Source organism: Lotus japonicus, chromosome 1, assembly GCF_012489685.1.
Source record: "Lotus japonicus ecotype B-129 chromosome 1, LjGifu_v1.2".
Taxonomy (NCBI): Eukaryota; Viridiplantae; Streptophyta; class Magnoliopsida; order Fabales; family Fabaceae; genus Lotus; species Lotus japonicus.
Genome location: NC_080041.1, coordinates 128,298,529 through 128,315,642, shown reverse-complemented (window position 1 = coordinate 128,315,642; position 17,114 = coordinate 128,298,529). Strand labels below are relative to the sequence as shown.

The window sequence follows — 17,114 nt, the reverse complement described above, 5'->3', positions numbered from 1 at the left end:
TTTTTACTATGTAAAAATGGTTGTGGTAAGTGATGATGAGGGTGGAAAGGAATATATGCCCATTTAATTCTTCGACAACAACTTTGGAGTCAAAAGAGAGAAGGACTTGTTTTAAATCTCATTGGGTATTGCCTGCAGGCCATGGAGCACACCCCAAAGCTCAGCACAAGTGATGCAACATTTGCCAAAATTGGCTGAAAAAGCCAAAGAGCCACTTCTCAGTGTGGTCCTTAACCACACACCAACAGAAAATTGGCCCTGGATTGGTGACAGTATTGTCATTCATATTAATTTTCATCACACCGGGAGGGGGCAACCAATGATTCACGATAACCATACACGTAAGGAGAACATTATAGAATATTAAAATACCAAAATCTCTCCTTTTTATTAAACCAGCTCTGTTTTTTAATGTCTTTTGGGCCTTTTAGACTCAAGGTGAATTGGGTTCTATCGAAACCCTAGGAGGACAAGCATAGTCCTCAAGGTTAGGAGAGGGATTCGAGCTGTTCTGATTCAACAACGCATAAGATTTGTGTGAGGAGGAGATATGGGGAGGAAGACACACAGATTGCACTATCAAACCATAGTTTATGGTGTGCAAATGAATATTTTTCTAAAAATGATTTGGTTGTTAAAGTTATGTTGACTAATAATTGAACAAAATTTCAAGTAACGATAATAATGTAAGCTAAAACTATCGGATGTAGGAATTCTTTTTGTGTTGTTTAGTGTTTGCATTTGCAATATTCTTTTCCAATGAATAAAAAAAACTGTGATCCAAATATAGTCCAAGAGTTATCAAGGTTGAACAAGACATTAACAAATCAACCTTTCTATAATATTTATTACAACATGTTTGATTTAAATACAAACCAACCCAAACAGGAAGAAAAAAAAAGCAACTGTCAATGCAGATTTAACCTCATAGGAGAAAAAATTTACACATGCTCCTAAAGTAAACGGACCCCTACCCTTTTTAATTAAAAACAAAAGTATTTACGTGAACTGTTATTTTGAGCCATCTTATTTTACCAAGGATTTCAAATGAGATCACTATTTTTATAATTTTGTCACAAAATGGCATCAATTCAGTGTCATCATCCTAGCAAATTCTTCATAGCTAACTTGACCATCCCCATCCAAATCTGCTTCTCTAATCATTTGTTCTGCCTCTTCATCTGAAAGCCTCTCTCCCAAATTCATCATCACGTTTCTCAGCTATAAAACATAGAAAATTAGCATGGTTAGTATATGATAATAGTATTACAATTAATTCAAAAACTATAATTAATCATGAAAAAGTATATGGGTAATTACGTTTTCAGTACCAAAATTGATTATGAGAAAAAATAAGTTCAGCCAAATATTTTAAAATTGGGTTCGCAATTTGTATTCACCAGTAGCAAAGGGTGAAAACAAAGCAGAGTTTTTTTTAAGCAAACATCACAATTCACAATACATGAAATTGTGCAAAAATACATATGGATCTCCATAGCATGTTTACCTCTGTGGCTGATATGTATCCATCTTGATCTCTATCAAAAACTTTGAATGCTTCCTTTAGCTCATCAACCATATTTTCCTGTCAAATTTGACAGCAACTTCATTAATTAGCCTCAACCATATATATTCTCATTATAGCTTGTCAAATTTCTGGTGTGCATGATGCATTGATGCAATGACTGGTTCTGTATCTTCTTACCTTCATTTTTCTAGCCATAATATTCAAGAACCCTTCAAAATCTATACTCCCATTCCCATCAATATCCACTTCGCTAATCATATCTTGGATTTCTTCTTTTGTTGGAATCCCCTCTAATGATCTGATAATGGTTGCTATTTCCTCCACTGTAATGAATCCTACACATCACCAACAATCCCAACAAGTCAAAATCACTGTAAAAAACTTTTTAGTGCATTTTTTGAAAATCTTCAACAATTGATTTTAAAGCCAGAAACAATTCTGTAAAGAAGCTTATGTGAGTAGCTTTTGGATTTCAAAATCAACTTGGATAAAATATAAGTTGATTCAATCATGTTATTAGTTTCACATCAAAATGAAATTGAAGAAATTAAGGTGCTGGAAATCCACACCATCTGAGTCCTTGTCAATGAGGCAAAAGGCTTCTTGGAATTCAGCAATCTGATTTTCTGTAAGTGCCACTGCCATTGTTTGTTCTGCAGAATCAATCTGATGCTGAAACTAGAAAAACTTTGAATTGAAGTGTTGCCTAATAGAGGGATGATGAGATAGAAAGAATAAGAAATTAATGTGTTACTACACCCAAAGTTACAATGTTATCTTCCTTGAGCATGCTGCATTGTTTTTGCTCATAATATATAGATTTTTGGTTCGAATAGTCAAAGAAGATCTGAGGACTGAGGAGAAGTTCCAATTCAAAAGGAAGGAACTTTTCACCAAGGGCATAGTTTTTTTTTTGGTCAAACAAGGACATAGCTATTGAACGGGGAAATTTATTTCCAATTGACTCTGTTTGCATGGTGGACCCATTTATTCATTAAGAGTCAATGAAAAACTATATAGTTAAAGCTTTTTCTCCCAACACATGTTAATATACAGTGTATGGAAAATAGTAAGGTACTGCGCACATTTTATCCTTGTTATGGAGTTCAGATCAACCCATTGTCATAGAGTTTTGATTTCAAGGACAAGTTGAAATATAGTTTTTAGGCAGAGTTAAATACTAATTCAAATTCAAATATATTAATTTGTTGCATTGATTGGAGATATGATCAACTAAGTTCTTATCGAGTGTAAAACAATTTTTACCTAAAAGCTAGTTTTTTGTTATTGTTATGTTGAGCTCTGAGTGTAAGTACTAAGTAGTATGTTAAAGTTCACATAGATTAATTAATTATCACCTCAAACCTCAATCTTAATTAGTACATATGTCATGTCTTACACCTTGAGATCCCAATTCTAAACGTGTGTGGGTGTTAGGTCTTACGTTAATTAAATATGTAAGGGACAACAAATTTTATTGCTTCATTTATATATAACTGTGTTTTGAACCAAAAGTTCCATGACTAAACGTGTTGAACAATATTGAATAAATGTATTGTGCTTGACTCGGCTTTCTAATTCCAGAAGAATGCTGAATCAACAATAACCAGGTTGCTATAACTAGGATAGTTCAACTCTCTCAGCTATATACTATATATTTCATTTTGATTTTTGGGAAAAAAACCAAATCAAAATCAATGCAACAGAGTCCTATGAGTGTATTTTTCTTTTCTTCTTTAAAACGGTGTTATAATGTATTAAGTGACAATGCGCGATTGAATAATCATATACGGTACTATGGATGTTCACGAGTCAGGTTGATTTATAATCAGGTAAAAATAAAATTTAAACCGATCAAATTTATTTGTTTTTTTTTTGAAAATGGATAATATATTAAAAATCAAGAAGCCATAGAGGCTAATACATCACAAGACACCAAGACGTCTACAGCCGGCGAAACCTCCTCAATCCAAACAACATTAGAGAATTTTGAGGAGTTCTTTGCCAAAAGGTCAGCTACTGAATTGCCGGAACGGCGAACAATGGACAAATAAAAAAAACTAAAGGAGGAGACCATGTCTCTACAATCATTTAAAACAGAAAATAAATAAGAAGCACCATGCTCTCTTTTATGCCAAACATCAAATAATTGCTTGCAATTCGTTTCCAAAACTACGCGGAAGAAACCAAGATCCTTCGCTAACGAAACACACCATCGAAAAGCCATCGCTTCCGCCACAAGAGAGGACGAAGCACCTACGGGTCCATGAGTCGCTGCAGCCATGACTTCGCCATTTGAGTTCCTTGCAATCATCCCCATACCTACACCAGCTGCTAGCGTCCATGAAGCATCGAAATTAAGCTTGATTACCCTTGTTGCAGGTCGTCTCCATACTGTCGACACCATGGCAGCGCTACTGCTGTGAGGTTGAGCTGTCCCATGCAGCACATCATAATCGCATCTCAGCGCTTGTAAGCTTTATTTGATATTGTTTGGTTCAGTTTGTTTAAATTTTTTCAGCAAATTAAAATCAAACTAGATTAAAATTATTTTGTTTTGGTTTAGTTTGGATTATCAAATTAGAATATAAAAAAAAATTATTTTAAAATTTACATTCCCATATATTATCGTGTTGACGTGTTATATGTGAGAAATTCTAATCACCATAAAAAAAAAAAAACCGTAAAAGATTAAGTTTTTGAATAATATTCAATTATGTTTTAGTCAAAATGATCATAGTTACACTACGTAAAATTTGAGTTAAATCATTATAGTCTTAGGTTGATTAATGATATTTAAGATAAGTAATAAAACGGTTTTAGCTTATCTTAAATATCATTGATCCACATAATTTAACCAGAACTTTACCTAATCATTTAAACAATCAACAACGATATATACATACCTCATTTCCACATATTTTTGTTTTTATCTCTCTTTTCTTATCATCTATCACATCTTATACTTCCTCTCTCTTACTTTTTATTTTCTTCATAACTCTCCTCATTTCATCTCTTCCACCTCAAAAAGAGGTGTGTAAGTACTACCTCTGGTCCTATTTATAAGCATGAAAGAGAAGAAAATTTTTGGTCCTTTTTATAAGAACCAAATGAAAGTTTGAGTTATATTAATTATTTTTTTCCCGTGATGCCCTTATTAATTCTTGTTAAATGTGTCTCATTAATTATTCTCTCTCTTTTCCACTTTCCAACACTAATAACAAAGGGTAATTTTGAAAGTTTATTTTGATTCAAGACATATTTAATGCATTTTATCTAGTTTAACTACATTTCTTAAACTATGTGAATTTTTTTTTGTTGCTTATAAATAGGACCGGAGGTAGTAACATTTTTCATTCCTTTATAATATTGTATATTCAATCATATGTTACAACATCATAAAACAACATTTTAAGGTAATTTTGTGTAAGTCAAAGGTATTTAATTTTTAATGACATGACATACATGCTTGATTGATTAATTTTTAATGACATGATTTTTTTTTTACATCGGAAAACTAACAACAAAACAAACAACTACATAAAATCTAAACGATCCCTCAAAATTAAGATTTCTAAGTCCAAGGACAGAGCCTCCAACAAGCACCACGAGATAGATGAGGAAGAAGCTCATCTCTTAGCCAACTAATCTGCCGATTCATTATACTTTCTGCCGATACTGGTCAAGGTAACCGACCATCTCCTTCCCAATAACTGTTAAATATAATCCAGGTGGGGAGAAACAACTTGCTCTCTTCGTCCTCCAACGCCTAAAGCAGGTCCCTGCGAAACACGTCCCTGTATGATTACATGTTTATTAGGATTCATCTTATCAAACCTAATACTATTATCAAACTTTATACTACACAACATACCAAACAACATAACCTTCCCGATTAGGTAGTAGGGAGATGCGAATGCGAAAATCAGGGACCACCGCATGAGGCATTAATTTCCTAGGAATGAACTTGTCCGACGTTTTTTGTATGTCAAGTTCGACGCTCACACTTTTTCAATGATAAATTTGAGCATTCACTCTTCACTCTTTATGTTTTTGTCCAAACCCATAAATGAATTGCAATATTGTTGATTGATGGGCCAAAAAGCCCAAATCCGGTTCGACAGCGTGCTTCTTCCTCTAACTCTCTCCCAAGCCGAGAAGAAGAATCTCCAACGTCAGTGTTCGTGAGACAGACCTGTCGCCTCCATTCAAGGTGGGTTCATCTCTCTCTGCATCTCTTTGTCTCTGTGCAATCACCATTACAACCAGTTCGAAATTCGCAACCCTCGAAGCTGTTAGATTATCTCCTCATCTATATCTTTTCACTGTTTCAGCTATAGTTCAGTCTTCCACTCTCTCGATAGATAGTTACTCCTCCTTTTTCGGCTGGATATTGCTATTTCCAATGAGCATTTCGTTCTAGGTTTTTGCATATTGCATTGCGAGGAACTTGAGTTTAATTCAATGGAATGGATACTTAGGGTTTTGGGTTTTGTTGCATTGCATCTGCAAAAACTGAAATTGGGATGTTTTGCAAGTTCCGTGTGTCATTGTGTAGTTTTAGTTGATATCTAAATATATGATGATAGACAACTGATTATTGGGATGTGATGAAATCTCTACCTATTTTTACTAAGTATATATGAACTTCAAATTTAGTCTGAGCATGATAATTGACAAGTGTGGAAGATATTGATAATTCTCTTTGTTTGATGCATGTCAAGTTGCCAACTGTTCTCTGTTTTAATAGATGAATGCAAGCATGGAGTGCTCTTTGTGACCCGCGCACTTTAGAGTATTGCTGCTGATTCTTGATTGTTTTCTAACTCTCTTAATAACATGTAGGGCATCTTGCGAGCAAGGCGATGAGTCTGGAAAAGAATCCGCTTGTATTTTTTGATGTTTCGATTGATGGGGATCCCGTGGAAAGAATTGTTATTGAGGTAATACAAAAAGCAGATTTTTTTTTTGTTTTGTTTAGTTTTCAGATGGAAAGGATATTTGTTTGACTCTACCTTCTGAGTTGGTATAAATGTACTTTTTTGAAATGGTGCAGCTTTTTGCCAGTGTAGTTCCAAAGACAGCCGAGAATTTCCGGGCGCTTTGCACAGGTAGCTTTGAATTGGTCAAGTTACTCTTTTTTACCATCATTCTCAGTTTTGCAATATTTTAGTTGTTGCTTGAAGAGCATGTGCTCCCTATAAGTATTAATGAATGTCAAATTGTTGAACTTCTTTTTTACCAAGAATATTTGGTTTAGCAGTTAGGTAGACACTAGTTTGATTTGGGTCAGGAAGTTATCTGCTTCTGGGATCAATTCCCCCGCCCTGGGCAAATGCCTCAGTTTCCATGGTCCCTGTTCCTCTTCCCCCTCTGTGCTGTCATACTCGGGGATGGGAGTGGAGGCCTGAACTTGACTATTTCTATGAATATGAACGAGTTACTTTGTTTAAATTATCGTCCCTTATATTCCTTTTGTTATTTGACTGATACTCACAAAGCACATGATCTAATTTCTATGAAATGGTGTGTAAGATAATCCTTGGCCAAAGGAAATGTAGGCTTTATGCTGGCTTTAGTCCTTTATATAATTCCTAAATTCACAGTTCCACACAAACGTTAAAGACATAATCCTGCTCATTTTAAGCTTTATCTGCTCTGCTGGAAACGTGTGGTAAAATAATGAATGCGTTGTCAAATTCTTTATGCATAATATCTTCATTGAGTATGTTCTTTTTGCTTCTTGATCACATTGAATATGAGACTTTTACAAACTTTCTTTGCAGACGATAGTAGTCTTTTGTAATTCATCTATGAAAATACAGTTTCAATGCAGCTAATATGGATAATCTAATTTCTAAATGTGAAAGTAATGTATATTTTGTAAATAGTGCAGAAATTTCCGTTTAAAAAACTATTCAACTAGACTTTTGTAATGATGGTGTGTTTTAATAGTCATTGGTTCTTTCAACTTCCAACTGTTACTGTAATTGTGCTGTTTTTTGCTTCTAGGTGAGAAGGGCATTGGAAAATCAACTGGGAAACCTTTGCATTATAAAGGAACATCCTTTCATCGTATAATTAAAGGTTTTATGGCTCAAGTAAGTTTACCTTCATGGTTATTGTATTTTGATGGTCATAACTAATTATTTGGAAAAAATCATGTCATCTTGCATTTTAGTAGTATGTCTGAGTAGGTTGTTATCCAGTCAACACTTGCAGACTCGCAGTAGTAAATTTTGGTTGTAAAGGGAGGGCACAGACAGACCTTTTAGAATTCACCATTAATTTTTTCTTGTTCCTGGTGAACGTATTCAATTTTCTTTTGTTTCAATAAATGATAATCCTAATTCAATTTTTGTTCTCATGTTCACAGGGTGGTGATTTCTCAAGGGGTAACGGTATGTCTTTTTTCTCTCTATTGTTTACCCAATTGGATCCGCAGGTTCCCCTTTTTACTTGTATACTCTTTACCTTGTAAGGAACAATTTTGTTTGGTGTGCAGGCACAGGTGGAGAAAGTATATATGGAGGAAAGTTTGCAGGTAAATTTACCGCATACAATTACAAGCCTTTATGATTTTTTTTTCCATTTGACTAAATGTAAGTAATCCTTCTCTGCAGATGAAAATTTCATACTAAAACATGATGGACCTGGTTTTCTTTCTATGGCTAATAGTGGTCCTAATACAAATGGATCTCAGTTTTTTATCCTATTCAAGCCCCAGCCTCATCTTGATAGGTATACAACCTTTGGAGTTTTTTGCACTAGTTCGATGTGTTTTAATCGTAACTGACTAACTGTGCAATCTGCATTTCTTCTTGTTGATTGCTCGTAAGATTTTCTACTTTGGCTGTTTCTCCGTTTTCTGTAGATGATGTAATGGTCTATGCAGGGTTGTTTTTACATTTTAATTTACTCCAAAAGTTTTAATTTGTTATGTTGTCAATTTTTTCTAGGTTTTTTATTTTATGCTTTCACTTGATGTTGCAGGAAGCATGTTGTTTTTGGAAAAGTTGCCAAGGGTTTGGAGATTCTGAAGAAAATTGAGCAGGTGGGAACATCTGATGGGAAACCTGCCCAGCCAGTTAAAATTATCGATTGTGGTGAAATCGCTAAAACTAAAATTCAGCATCAAGTCGAGAAGGAGAAGGAGAAAGGTACTTGTGATTAGGATATATGTTGATGAGTATACTATAAAACTTCCTTCACCGTGCTGCCAATTGTAATTGATTAGAATTATAATATTATAAACTATTTCTCATTTTAGGGAAACAGAGAAAGTCTGTGAAATCCTTGACTTCTGATGATAGTTCCGACAAAAAATCAAGAAGAAAAAGAAAAAAATCTTCCAAAGACTCAAGGAAGAGGAGGAGGAGATACTCATCATCCGATAGTGATAGTGATACCGGTAGTGATAGTTATTCCTCAGACTCTGAGTCAGATTCAGCTTCAGATTCTGAATCAGATTCATCAGATTCTGATTCAAGTTCCTCTAAACATGGGAAACACCTGAAAAGGAAGAGAAGTAAGCGTAAGCATGGGAGGAAGACGAAAACTGGACGAAAGCAGAGCAGGAGAAGCCAACATAGTAGAACTAAAAGATCAAGAAGAAAGTCCAAATGGTGTGATTATAGTTAGCCTTTAGAATGAACTATTTTTTTCTATAATACCCCTCACTTTGCTTGATCTTTGCTTTAATTAAATTACTTCTCTTTTTTAGGAGTTCTGAAGGTTCAAGTGATACAGAAAGTGAGAGTTCTACTGCTAGTGATAGTAGTTCTGGTGATGAGAAAGCTGATCGTCGTGTCTCTGGTCGTAAGACAGATGCTGACAATAAAGCTAAAAAAAATATAGGTATGCTAATGCTATTTGTATTATTCTTAGAACATGTTCTGCACCCCATCACCTGTTTTCCCCAACACATACTCTAATATTTGATGTGATGGGGTGCAATGATACTTATGAATACTTTTATTTTGATATTACTGTCTAAGCTAATAGCTGATCATGCTACAGACTTGAGAAAGCAATCGTCTAGCCTTCCCCTACGAATTCAAACTATTCCAGAACAGGAAATAGATCCGAAGGTTAGAACTGTGGACAAGCAATCACATGAAGAAGGGGAAATGTCTCCAGAAAATGGTACATTTGTGAATAATGGGCATGAGACTCGAGCAGAATTAAGTAAACCTGCCAAGCAACATGCTTATTCAGATGATTCAAACCACAATAGGTGCGTTTCACCTCTAGACTTTCTTAGCATCTAATTAGGGTTCATCTTATGATGTGAATTTTGCTTTGGTTTAAATGTCATCTTCATCCTGGGATTTGAATACATCTCCAGTTGTGCTAAGTTTATCTGATATCTTATTTTTCAGAGTTGCAAGGTCTGGAAGAAGTCCTGTTAGTCCTACCAGGAATTCTGGGGAGCGAAACCAAGAACATACTTTGTTGGCTAGTCCTGGCCAAAAAGCACCTGAACCTGCCTCCAAGCATGGTCAGGGATTTACAAAAAGCCCCTCACCAAATGGCATGCCTAAGCGCGTTAAAAAAGGACGTGGCTTTACTGAGCGCTATGCCTTTGTACGCAAATATCGTACTCCATCTCCAGAGAGGTCTCCCCGTCCATATCGATATGGTGATAGAAATATCAGAAGGAACTTTGACAGGTATGTGTAATTGTCTATACCATTTTACTACGCTGTATTATTTGAAAAAATGTTGTATATTGTTCTAACTTGTTATGTGTTTGAAGAAATCCAAGTTCCAGAGGTTATTCTGAGCGCTCACCACCGCCTAGACGGTTTCGAAGCCCACCAAGAGGCCGTCCAAGGTTCCTTGTTCCTCTCTCATCTGTTTGAATCTCTTGTGTAGTTAGACCATGTTGCTTATCCTTCCATGCGTAGTCAGTCATACATGCTGTGGCATATAGAATTGTATATACATGAGCTTAATTTCATATGCTTGTCTGTTCAGATACCCAAGCAGAAGAAGTCGGAGTAGGAGCATCTCCCGCAGTCCAGTGCGTGGCCGTTTTAGAGATCGTGGCCGGAGCAGGAGCCGAAGCCCAATACGCAGCCCTAGTCCAGGAGACAGGCGGCGGCCTTCCATGAGTGACAGACTAAAATCACGGCTTGGTTCTCGTGATAAAAAATCTCCGGACAGAAGGGGGAGATCAAAATCCAATTCTAGGAGCAATGGCTCTTCTCGCTCTAGATCCCCTGACGCTACACCACCAAAGCGTCATGACAAAAGAACTTCCATATCCCGTAGCAGGTCTAGATCAAGCTCTCCATCTGGCGGACAGAAGGGTTTGGTTTCTTATGGAGATGCTAGTCCTGATTCTGGGGCTAGGTAACTGTTTTGCTTAGTGGGATAGCAACACTTAAGTCCCAGTAGGAGCTGAAATTGACAAATTCCAAGCTCTACTGGAGTTATTTTAGGCACTGTCAGGCTCTGTTTATTATTCCCATGTCCTTCGTTGAAGTTCTGATGTTGAGCCTGAAGTCTGAGCCAGGTGAAGCATTGTGTTAGCTCAGTCATTTGTTAGTTCGAGGTACTTGAATGGATGCGGCTAAGATCGGATTCTGTACCATTTATCGACTTAAATTGGCGTGTTTCTTGTTTTTTTCCTGATAAGCATGTTAGCTCGGATGCACGGATACGTACAGGTGAGATTTCGTTCTACTATGGAAGCTTTAAAAACCTTATTCTGCATGGTGAGGTTCAAAACAGTTTGCCATTATGTTCAATGATATGCTTATATCAGCCTTTGCATTAGTCAAATATGAATCTAAAATTTTAATATAACCATTGGGTTGGATGTGAATGTGTTTTTTCTCAATTCAACAACTTTGTTCAGTTGGGAAAACTATCTTGGGAAACTAAGCAAATAGAATTAAAAAAATAGAAACTAGGCCTGTAACATAAGCTTGATAGTTGATACTTGGCTAAATGACAAAATTTGGAGAGCACGTAAAAAAAAATTACCGGTTTTGCTCCATGACTAAACCTGAAAAAATAATACATTTCTATCCTTTTTTATTTAGACCAAACATAATGCATCTTTTTTGTGGCTTAAGATAGAATTGTCAGTTTTTTTTTTAAGATTGAATTGTCAGTAAGTAGGATATCGTGTCTGTTTTCTTAGCCCTGTTTTCTGGTTTTAGTAAAAAAAAAAGCAGTGGGTTAACATTTGCCATCATGTTTGTGTAACATTGGGGTGGGTTTTCATTATAAAAAATTGGGTTTATAAAACATAATTTCAGGGTTCATTTACTGTACACAAGTTTTTCTTTGTGCAAGGTTACACAAACCTAGCTTAACCTGTTATTCCAGGTTATTTTGCCGGTTAATTACTTTTTATTTATTTATTTATTCGATCTCCTCCCACCACCACAACTTCCACCACCTCCCTCCCATAACCCTTTCTGTCGACAGAAACCATTGAACCCACCGCCGTGGTTCCATCGAGCTTCCACCGGAGGCGAGGATGCTGTCAGAACCAAAGGGAAGGGAGGCAACCCCGTAGCTAGCGCCTTGCCAGAACCATGCTGTCGCTGCCTCGCCGACACCCACTGTAACAACCACCACCAACTGCTAAGAAACGCAACACTCTCCGTCGCCGATCTCGCCCACATGCAAAGCGCTGCACGCATAGAGGGCAATAGATTTGGGCGCTGGTGCTATAGATCTAAGCTAAAAAAGAGGGGAAGAAAGGAAGAGGTGGAGGATGGGCTGCGGGTGGTGGTGCTGCAACCAGATTTGCAGCAGTTCGAGACAATTTATACTGTTTCCACTGCCAAAATCAGCATGGGTGTTTGAGGCAGTGCTTGTCAGAGGTTTAAATTTGGTGATGAAGTAGACAAAATTGGGCTTAGGTTCAGATGGGTTTGTTTCAATATTAGGTTTCTTTCAATTGTGGTGGTGCTATGGTGGTGGTGGCACAGTGGTAGCTAGGTGTGGTTCTGGGTGCGAAAATTGGGGGAAAGGAAGGGGAAGAAGTGGATGGGTTTACGGGTGGTGGTGGTGTTGTTGGGTGGGGGTTTTCAGCTAGAGAAGTTGTTGTTGGGTGGGGGTTTCAGATAATGAATTCACAGCCAATATCTGATTGCTGATTCTAGAACAGGGTAAGAACCAAGACCTGCAGGTTCTCAGATAATGAATTCACAACCAAATTGCAATGTGTGTGAGCAAAAACCCATTAGATATATGTGCAGGTTGGAAGGTACATGAAATAAATTACCAAATTAATACCTACACATTTTGATCTTTGGTTTCCAAAGGGATCAGTCTCCATGTCGGAAACATCTTTCAAATAGGGATTTCTGATGCTAGGAGGAGGCATAATCCTACATCGCAATGCAACTGCAGAATGTGACACGTAATTTTGAGCCCTTGGTTTACCATCTTCGTGGCACAATGGTAGTCGGTGGAGGTGGAGGTGGTGGCGGCGGCGGCAGTGGATGGCGTGGAGGCTGAGGGGAGGAAGGTGGTGGAGGGGAGGAGGAAATAAATATATAAATTTTTAAATTAAAAATATGGTTGACCTGATAACCTATAAATGCAGGTAAAAACTAGGGTTGTGTAACCTTACACAAGGAAAACCTTGTGTACACTAAATGAACCCATAATTTCATACATACTTTTGGGTTAGAAAAAATTTAAAAATAAAAGTAAGTTAAATGTCCTTTTACAATATTACTTATATTGATACACTATCTTAATATTATATCTATTCTCTTATGGTTGATTTAGTAATTTTATGGTTAAACGTAATTTTATTTTAGAAGGATTAGTAGGAGGATAAATCATTTTCCTTTATTTTTTAAAGCTCTAACATATAATTTCTAACTTCTAGTTCTAATCACTTTCAAAAAAAAAAAAAACTTCTAGTTCTAACCATAAGTTTATTTTTCAAACTGAATACAACAACAACTCTTTATTAAACTTAAGTTTATCTAACTCCTAAACAAAGCCACCCATTGTGTACTAATACTATAACTAGAGTATTTAAGTCCGTACATTCAAGGAAGCTAGATATCAGTATTTGTATCAATAACAACAAGCCCGTACGAATAATAAGTTTTATATTTATAAGTTTTATATTTGAATAATTAAATTATAATTCGTTGCCCTTATTTTAATTCATTAATATACGCTTTTCATTTTATATTTTTCTAGGAAACAAATTATTAATTCCCAATCAATTGAATGATTAATTACAAAAATAAAACAGTAAATATTAATCAAAATTATAACTTATATCAATATAAAGAATATATTAAAATACTTTAAACTCTAATTGATGTCTTAAAAAAATGTATTATGCAAACACAAATTAGGCTGAATGTTATAATATTCAGACAAAACTTACACTTAAAATTTTTACAAAATAATTTGAAACTCACATTCAAACTTAATTTATGTAACCAAAATAATTTTCAGGATAATTATTTATGAATTCCAAATCCAATTTTCATTCCTCGTCAAGGATATTGATATTTGAGCTCTGTTAGTGTGGCTTAAATTTCACACTATTTGGGGGGAACACACTAGCTAGTGTATGTTGTTGTGTGCAGTTGGAACAACACACTGCATGATCTTGATGTTATGATTCTGCGTAATCCAGCTGAAGCGGTTAGGCTTGTCCTTTTTAATTAGTACTAGTAGAATTGGTGCAGGTGCAGCCTTGTGTTAAATTAAATTAGCTCATTGGTCTATTTTAATTCATGCTCACTCAGTCACTCACTCAGCTGTTGGTGTACTTGGTGAGTGCAATTATTCGCACGTGGAAGTAGCAGACACAGAATGTCTCCACCACCATAAGTGACGTGGTCTTCCGCCTATTACCAAGCAATGTTGAGTGAAGCGGTGAGTTAGTGAGTGACTCTGACTACTTCATCACCGCTTTTGTTTCTTGAGATTTAAGAAATGAATAAGGCAACAGCTTTTAAGAAAGTGGATAGCGGTGGAGTGAGTGGAATGTCACGGTCTACAAAGTGCGGAGACTGCCGTTTGTGGTCGTGGCCTTCGATACCATTTGCGTTGGAAACGGGATCAGTGCTTGCCTACCTCCATGATTTAGTTATTTTTTCAATGCTTCACTCTCTTATGTTAATGATTCACTTCACTATGGCAGGCATTTATTCTTACAAATTATCCAAACATATTAAGGTCATATATAAATTTGTTAACTAAAGAGGATAATGAGAAGAAAATGGTGTTAAAATTTCTCAATAAACTAAGGTCGTGTGACACGTAAGTAGAGAGCACTGCCCCAGGGAACTGTGTTGCAGAGCATGTGGTTCCGGTAAAAGGCATTTTGTACAAGTGTGTGCTCGCTTTTCGTGGCAAAACCCAATATCCAAGCAATGTCCCATGGTTAGAAATAATAGGAATACAATCTCTTGACATCTCTTTTCACCTCACATCAAAAGGGATACACTAATAGATTAGATTAGAGAGTAGTTAAAATAAATGTTGTTTAATTAGTTAAAATAAATTTTCAAACTTGACATTTGTTATAATGTAGTATTGTAGTTATTACGGTTGGAGAGTGGAAAAGCGAGAAAATAATTAATGAGACACATTTTACTAATTAAAATTAATAAAGACATTATTAGAAAAAAATAATTAATATAACTTAAACTTTCATTAAATTCTTATAAAAAAACCAAATTTTTCTTTTTGTAGTTCTTATAAATAAGACCATATGTAGTAGTAGAATAAAGATTGATACGGTAGAAAAAATGTGAATATGAATGTATTCAACTTAATGATATTTACTATTTAGACTAGCTAGTAAAATAATCCACAATAAGTTGAGGCTAGGATGAAAGCCAATCTTTTTTTCAAATAATGATGATCAAAATGTAACTTTATTACGATGAGGTTAAATTAAGTATTGTTTCCCTCCAAATTATAAAAAAATAAACATTATTATGTATATAAAGACTAATACTTTTCTTTTTCTATCACATCTTATCATATTATTTATTTTTCTATTTTATATTCATATATGTATGTCTAGAAGTGGAGGCCAAATGTGTTTATATGCATTTTCTTATAAGAATTCCATCATGTTTTATTTAAACTTTACAAATAATAGTAATTGAATGTCCCAAACAAATTAAGTAAAAGATTAACCTAATTAGTGAGAAAGATATATGTATGCACAAGTTTACTAAGGCCCCGTTCAGGGTGGTTTTTTGGATTTATGTTTTGATTTTTAAAAACTAACACTCTTTTCAATTTTATAAATACTTTTTATTTTTTGTGGTTTTGAGTTTTAAAAAACTTGGTGTTAACTTTGTAAACTCACAATAGTCACAATAATTAACAACTTTGTGAATTCACGACAATGGGCGGTAGTGGCGACACGATAATAGAGGTGTCGAATAGCAGCGGTGGTAGAGTTTTGATGTTACCTAATGACGGTGACAGTGACAGTCAGGGCCGGCCTTGGGCCTGTGCAAGCAGGCCCACAGCCCAGGGCCTCCAAAAAGAAGGGGCCCAAAAAAAATATGAGATATATTTCCAAAATATATAAATTGTTAATGTTCGAATATATTCTAATATAGTGAGCTAGTTCAATGGAAAAGCACTATGCTCTGGAACCTGTGTGGTACAGGTTCAAATCCTCCTGGCGGTAATTTTTTAGCCATTAATTCGAATTTAAAAATTCAAAATTTATGCAAAAAGTCAGGGGTCTCTGGGATTCGAACACGCGAGACGTGAGCTGCATGGCCAGGAGATGGGTTGCCAAGCGAACCAACGCATTGCTCGTTAATAATTGCGGACATTAATTGTATATAGTGGTTTTTAAAGAGCTTAATTAGCATTGGAATGTGGAAGGTTTCCTTGGGTTCTTCTACCTAATTTACTAGATAAGTGGATATTAATTGGTGAACCAATTAATTCTGAAAATGCTTAATGGGTTAGCATTGATAGCAATTGAGAATAATATGTTGGAGAATATACAATATGAAACTTGATTGAAAATTTTGCTTCAAAAAATGCTAGGAGAGAGGCTTTTTTTTAGTTATTTTTTTATTTATTATATTGACTAGAATATGACATTTTGTTTATGTTAGTCACATATTTTTGAAGTTGTTGATGCTATTTATAATTTAAATAGATAATGTTCTTTAAAAAAAATTATTGAGAGTCCATTATGTGGTCATTGGGTGGGGGTTTGTATGCGACACAGACATGTGATTCGTTGCTGGCCTGTTTTTGGAGGTTTTTTAATAATATTTTATTCAGTTTTCAAAAAAAAAATTATTGAGAGTATATTTTTATTATTTACCCAGGGCCTCCAAAATGTCGGGACCGGCCCTGGTGACAGTTATGGTGGTGGCAGAAGAGACAGTGGTGGTGGAGGCAGTGGTCGTGTTGGGGTGGTGATGCCAGTGGAAGTAATTGTGCAGGTGGTGGTGGTGATTGTAGTGGTAATGAAGGTGTGGTCATGGAGGGGGTGCTACCTGGTGTTCGTGATGATGATGGTGGTGGCAGCAATGTGGTGGTTGTGGTAGTGACGATTGTGGTGGTGGTGGTAGTGGCAGCGATGGTATTGGTGGGG

At 35.7% G+C, this 17,114-nt stretch overlaps 2 protein-coding genes across 3 annotated transcripts; one reads left to right on the top strand and one right to left on the bottom strand.

Annotated features, from left to right (window-relative positions):
• Window positions 1-797: 797 nt before the first annotated feature.
• On the bottom strand, window positions 798-2,298 carry LOC130732661 (calmodulin-like protein 11). The gene is made up of 4 exons (XM_057584667.1): window positions 2,098-2,298; window positions 1,706-1,863; window positions 1,508-1,585; window positions 798-1,221 (listed from the first exon to the last, which is right to left on the bottom strand). Exons 1-4 carry the CDS (start codon window positions 2,171-2,173, stop codon window positions 1,087-1,089), a joined length of 447 nt encoding a protein of 148 aa, XP_057440650.1. The 5' UTR covers window positions 2,174-2,298; the 3' UTR covers window positions 798-1,086.
• A 3,320-nt stretch (window positions 2,299-5,618) lies between these two features.
• On the top strand, window positions 5,619-11,317 carry LOC130730587 (peptidyl-prolyl cis-trans isomerase CYP63). 2 transcript variants are annotated; one of them, XM_057582635.1, is made up of 14 exons: window positions 5,619-5,741; window positions 6,374-6,471; window positions 6,585-6,639; window positions 7,541-7,629; window positions 7,905-7,929; window positions 8,034-8,072; window positions 8,152-8,269; window positions 8,522-8,688; window positions 8,799-9,153; window positions 9,252-9,385; window positions 9,548-9,764; window positions 9,910-10,200; window positions 10,287-10,364; window positions 10,508-11,317. In XM_057582635.1, exons 2-14 carry the CDS (start codon window positions 6,394-6,396, stop codon window positions 10,887-10,889), a joined length of 2,028 nt encoding a protein of 675 aa, XP_057438618.1. In that variant the 5' UTR covers window positions 5,619-5,741; window positions 6,374-6,393; the 3' UTR covers window positions 10,890-11,317. The 2 variants fall into 2 exon arrangements, with proteins under 2 accessions (XP_057438618.1, XP_057438617.1); XM_057582634.1 differs by having other exon boundaries at window positions 9,533-9,764.
• The last annotated feature ends 5,797 nt before the right edge of the window (window positions 11,318-17,114 follow it).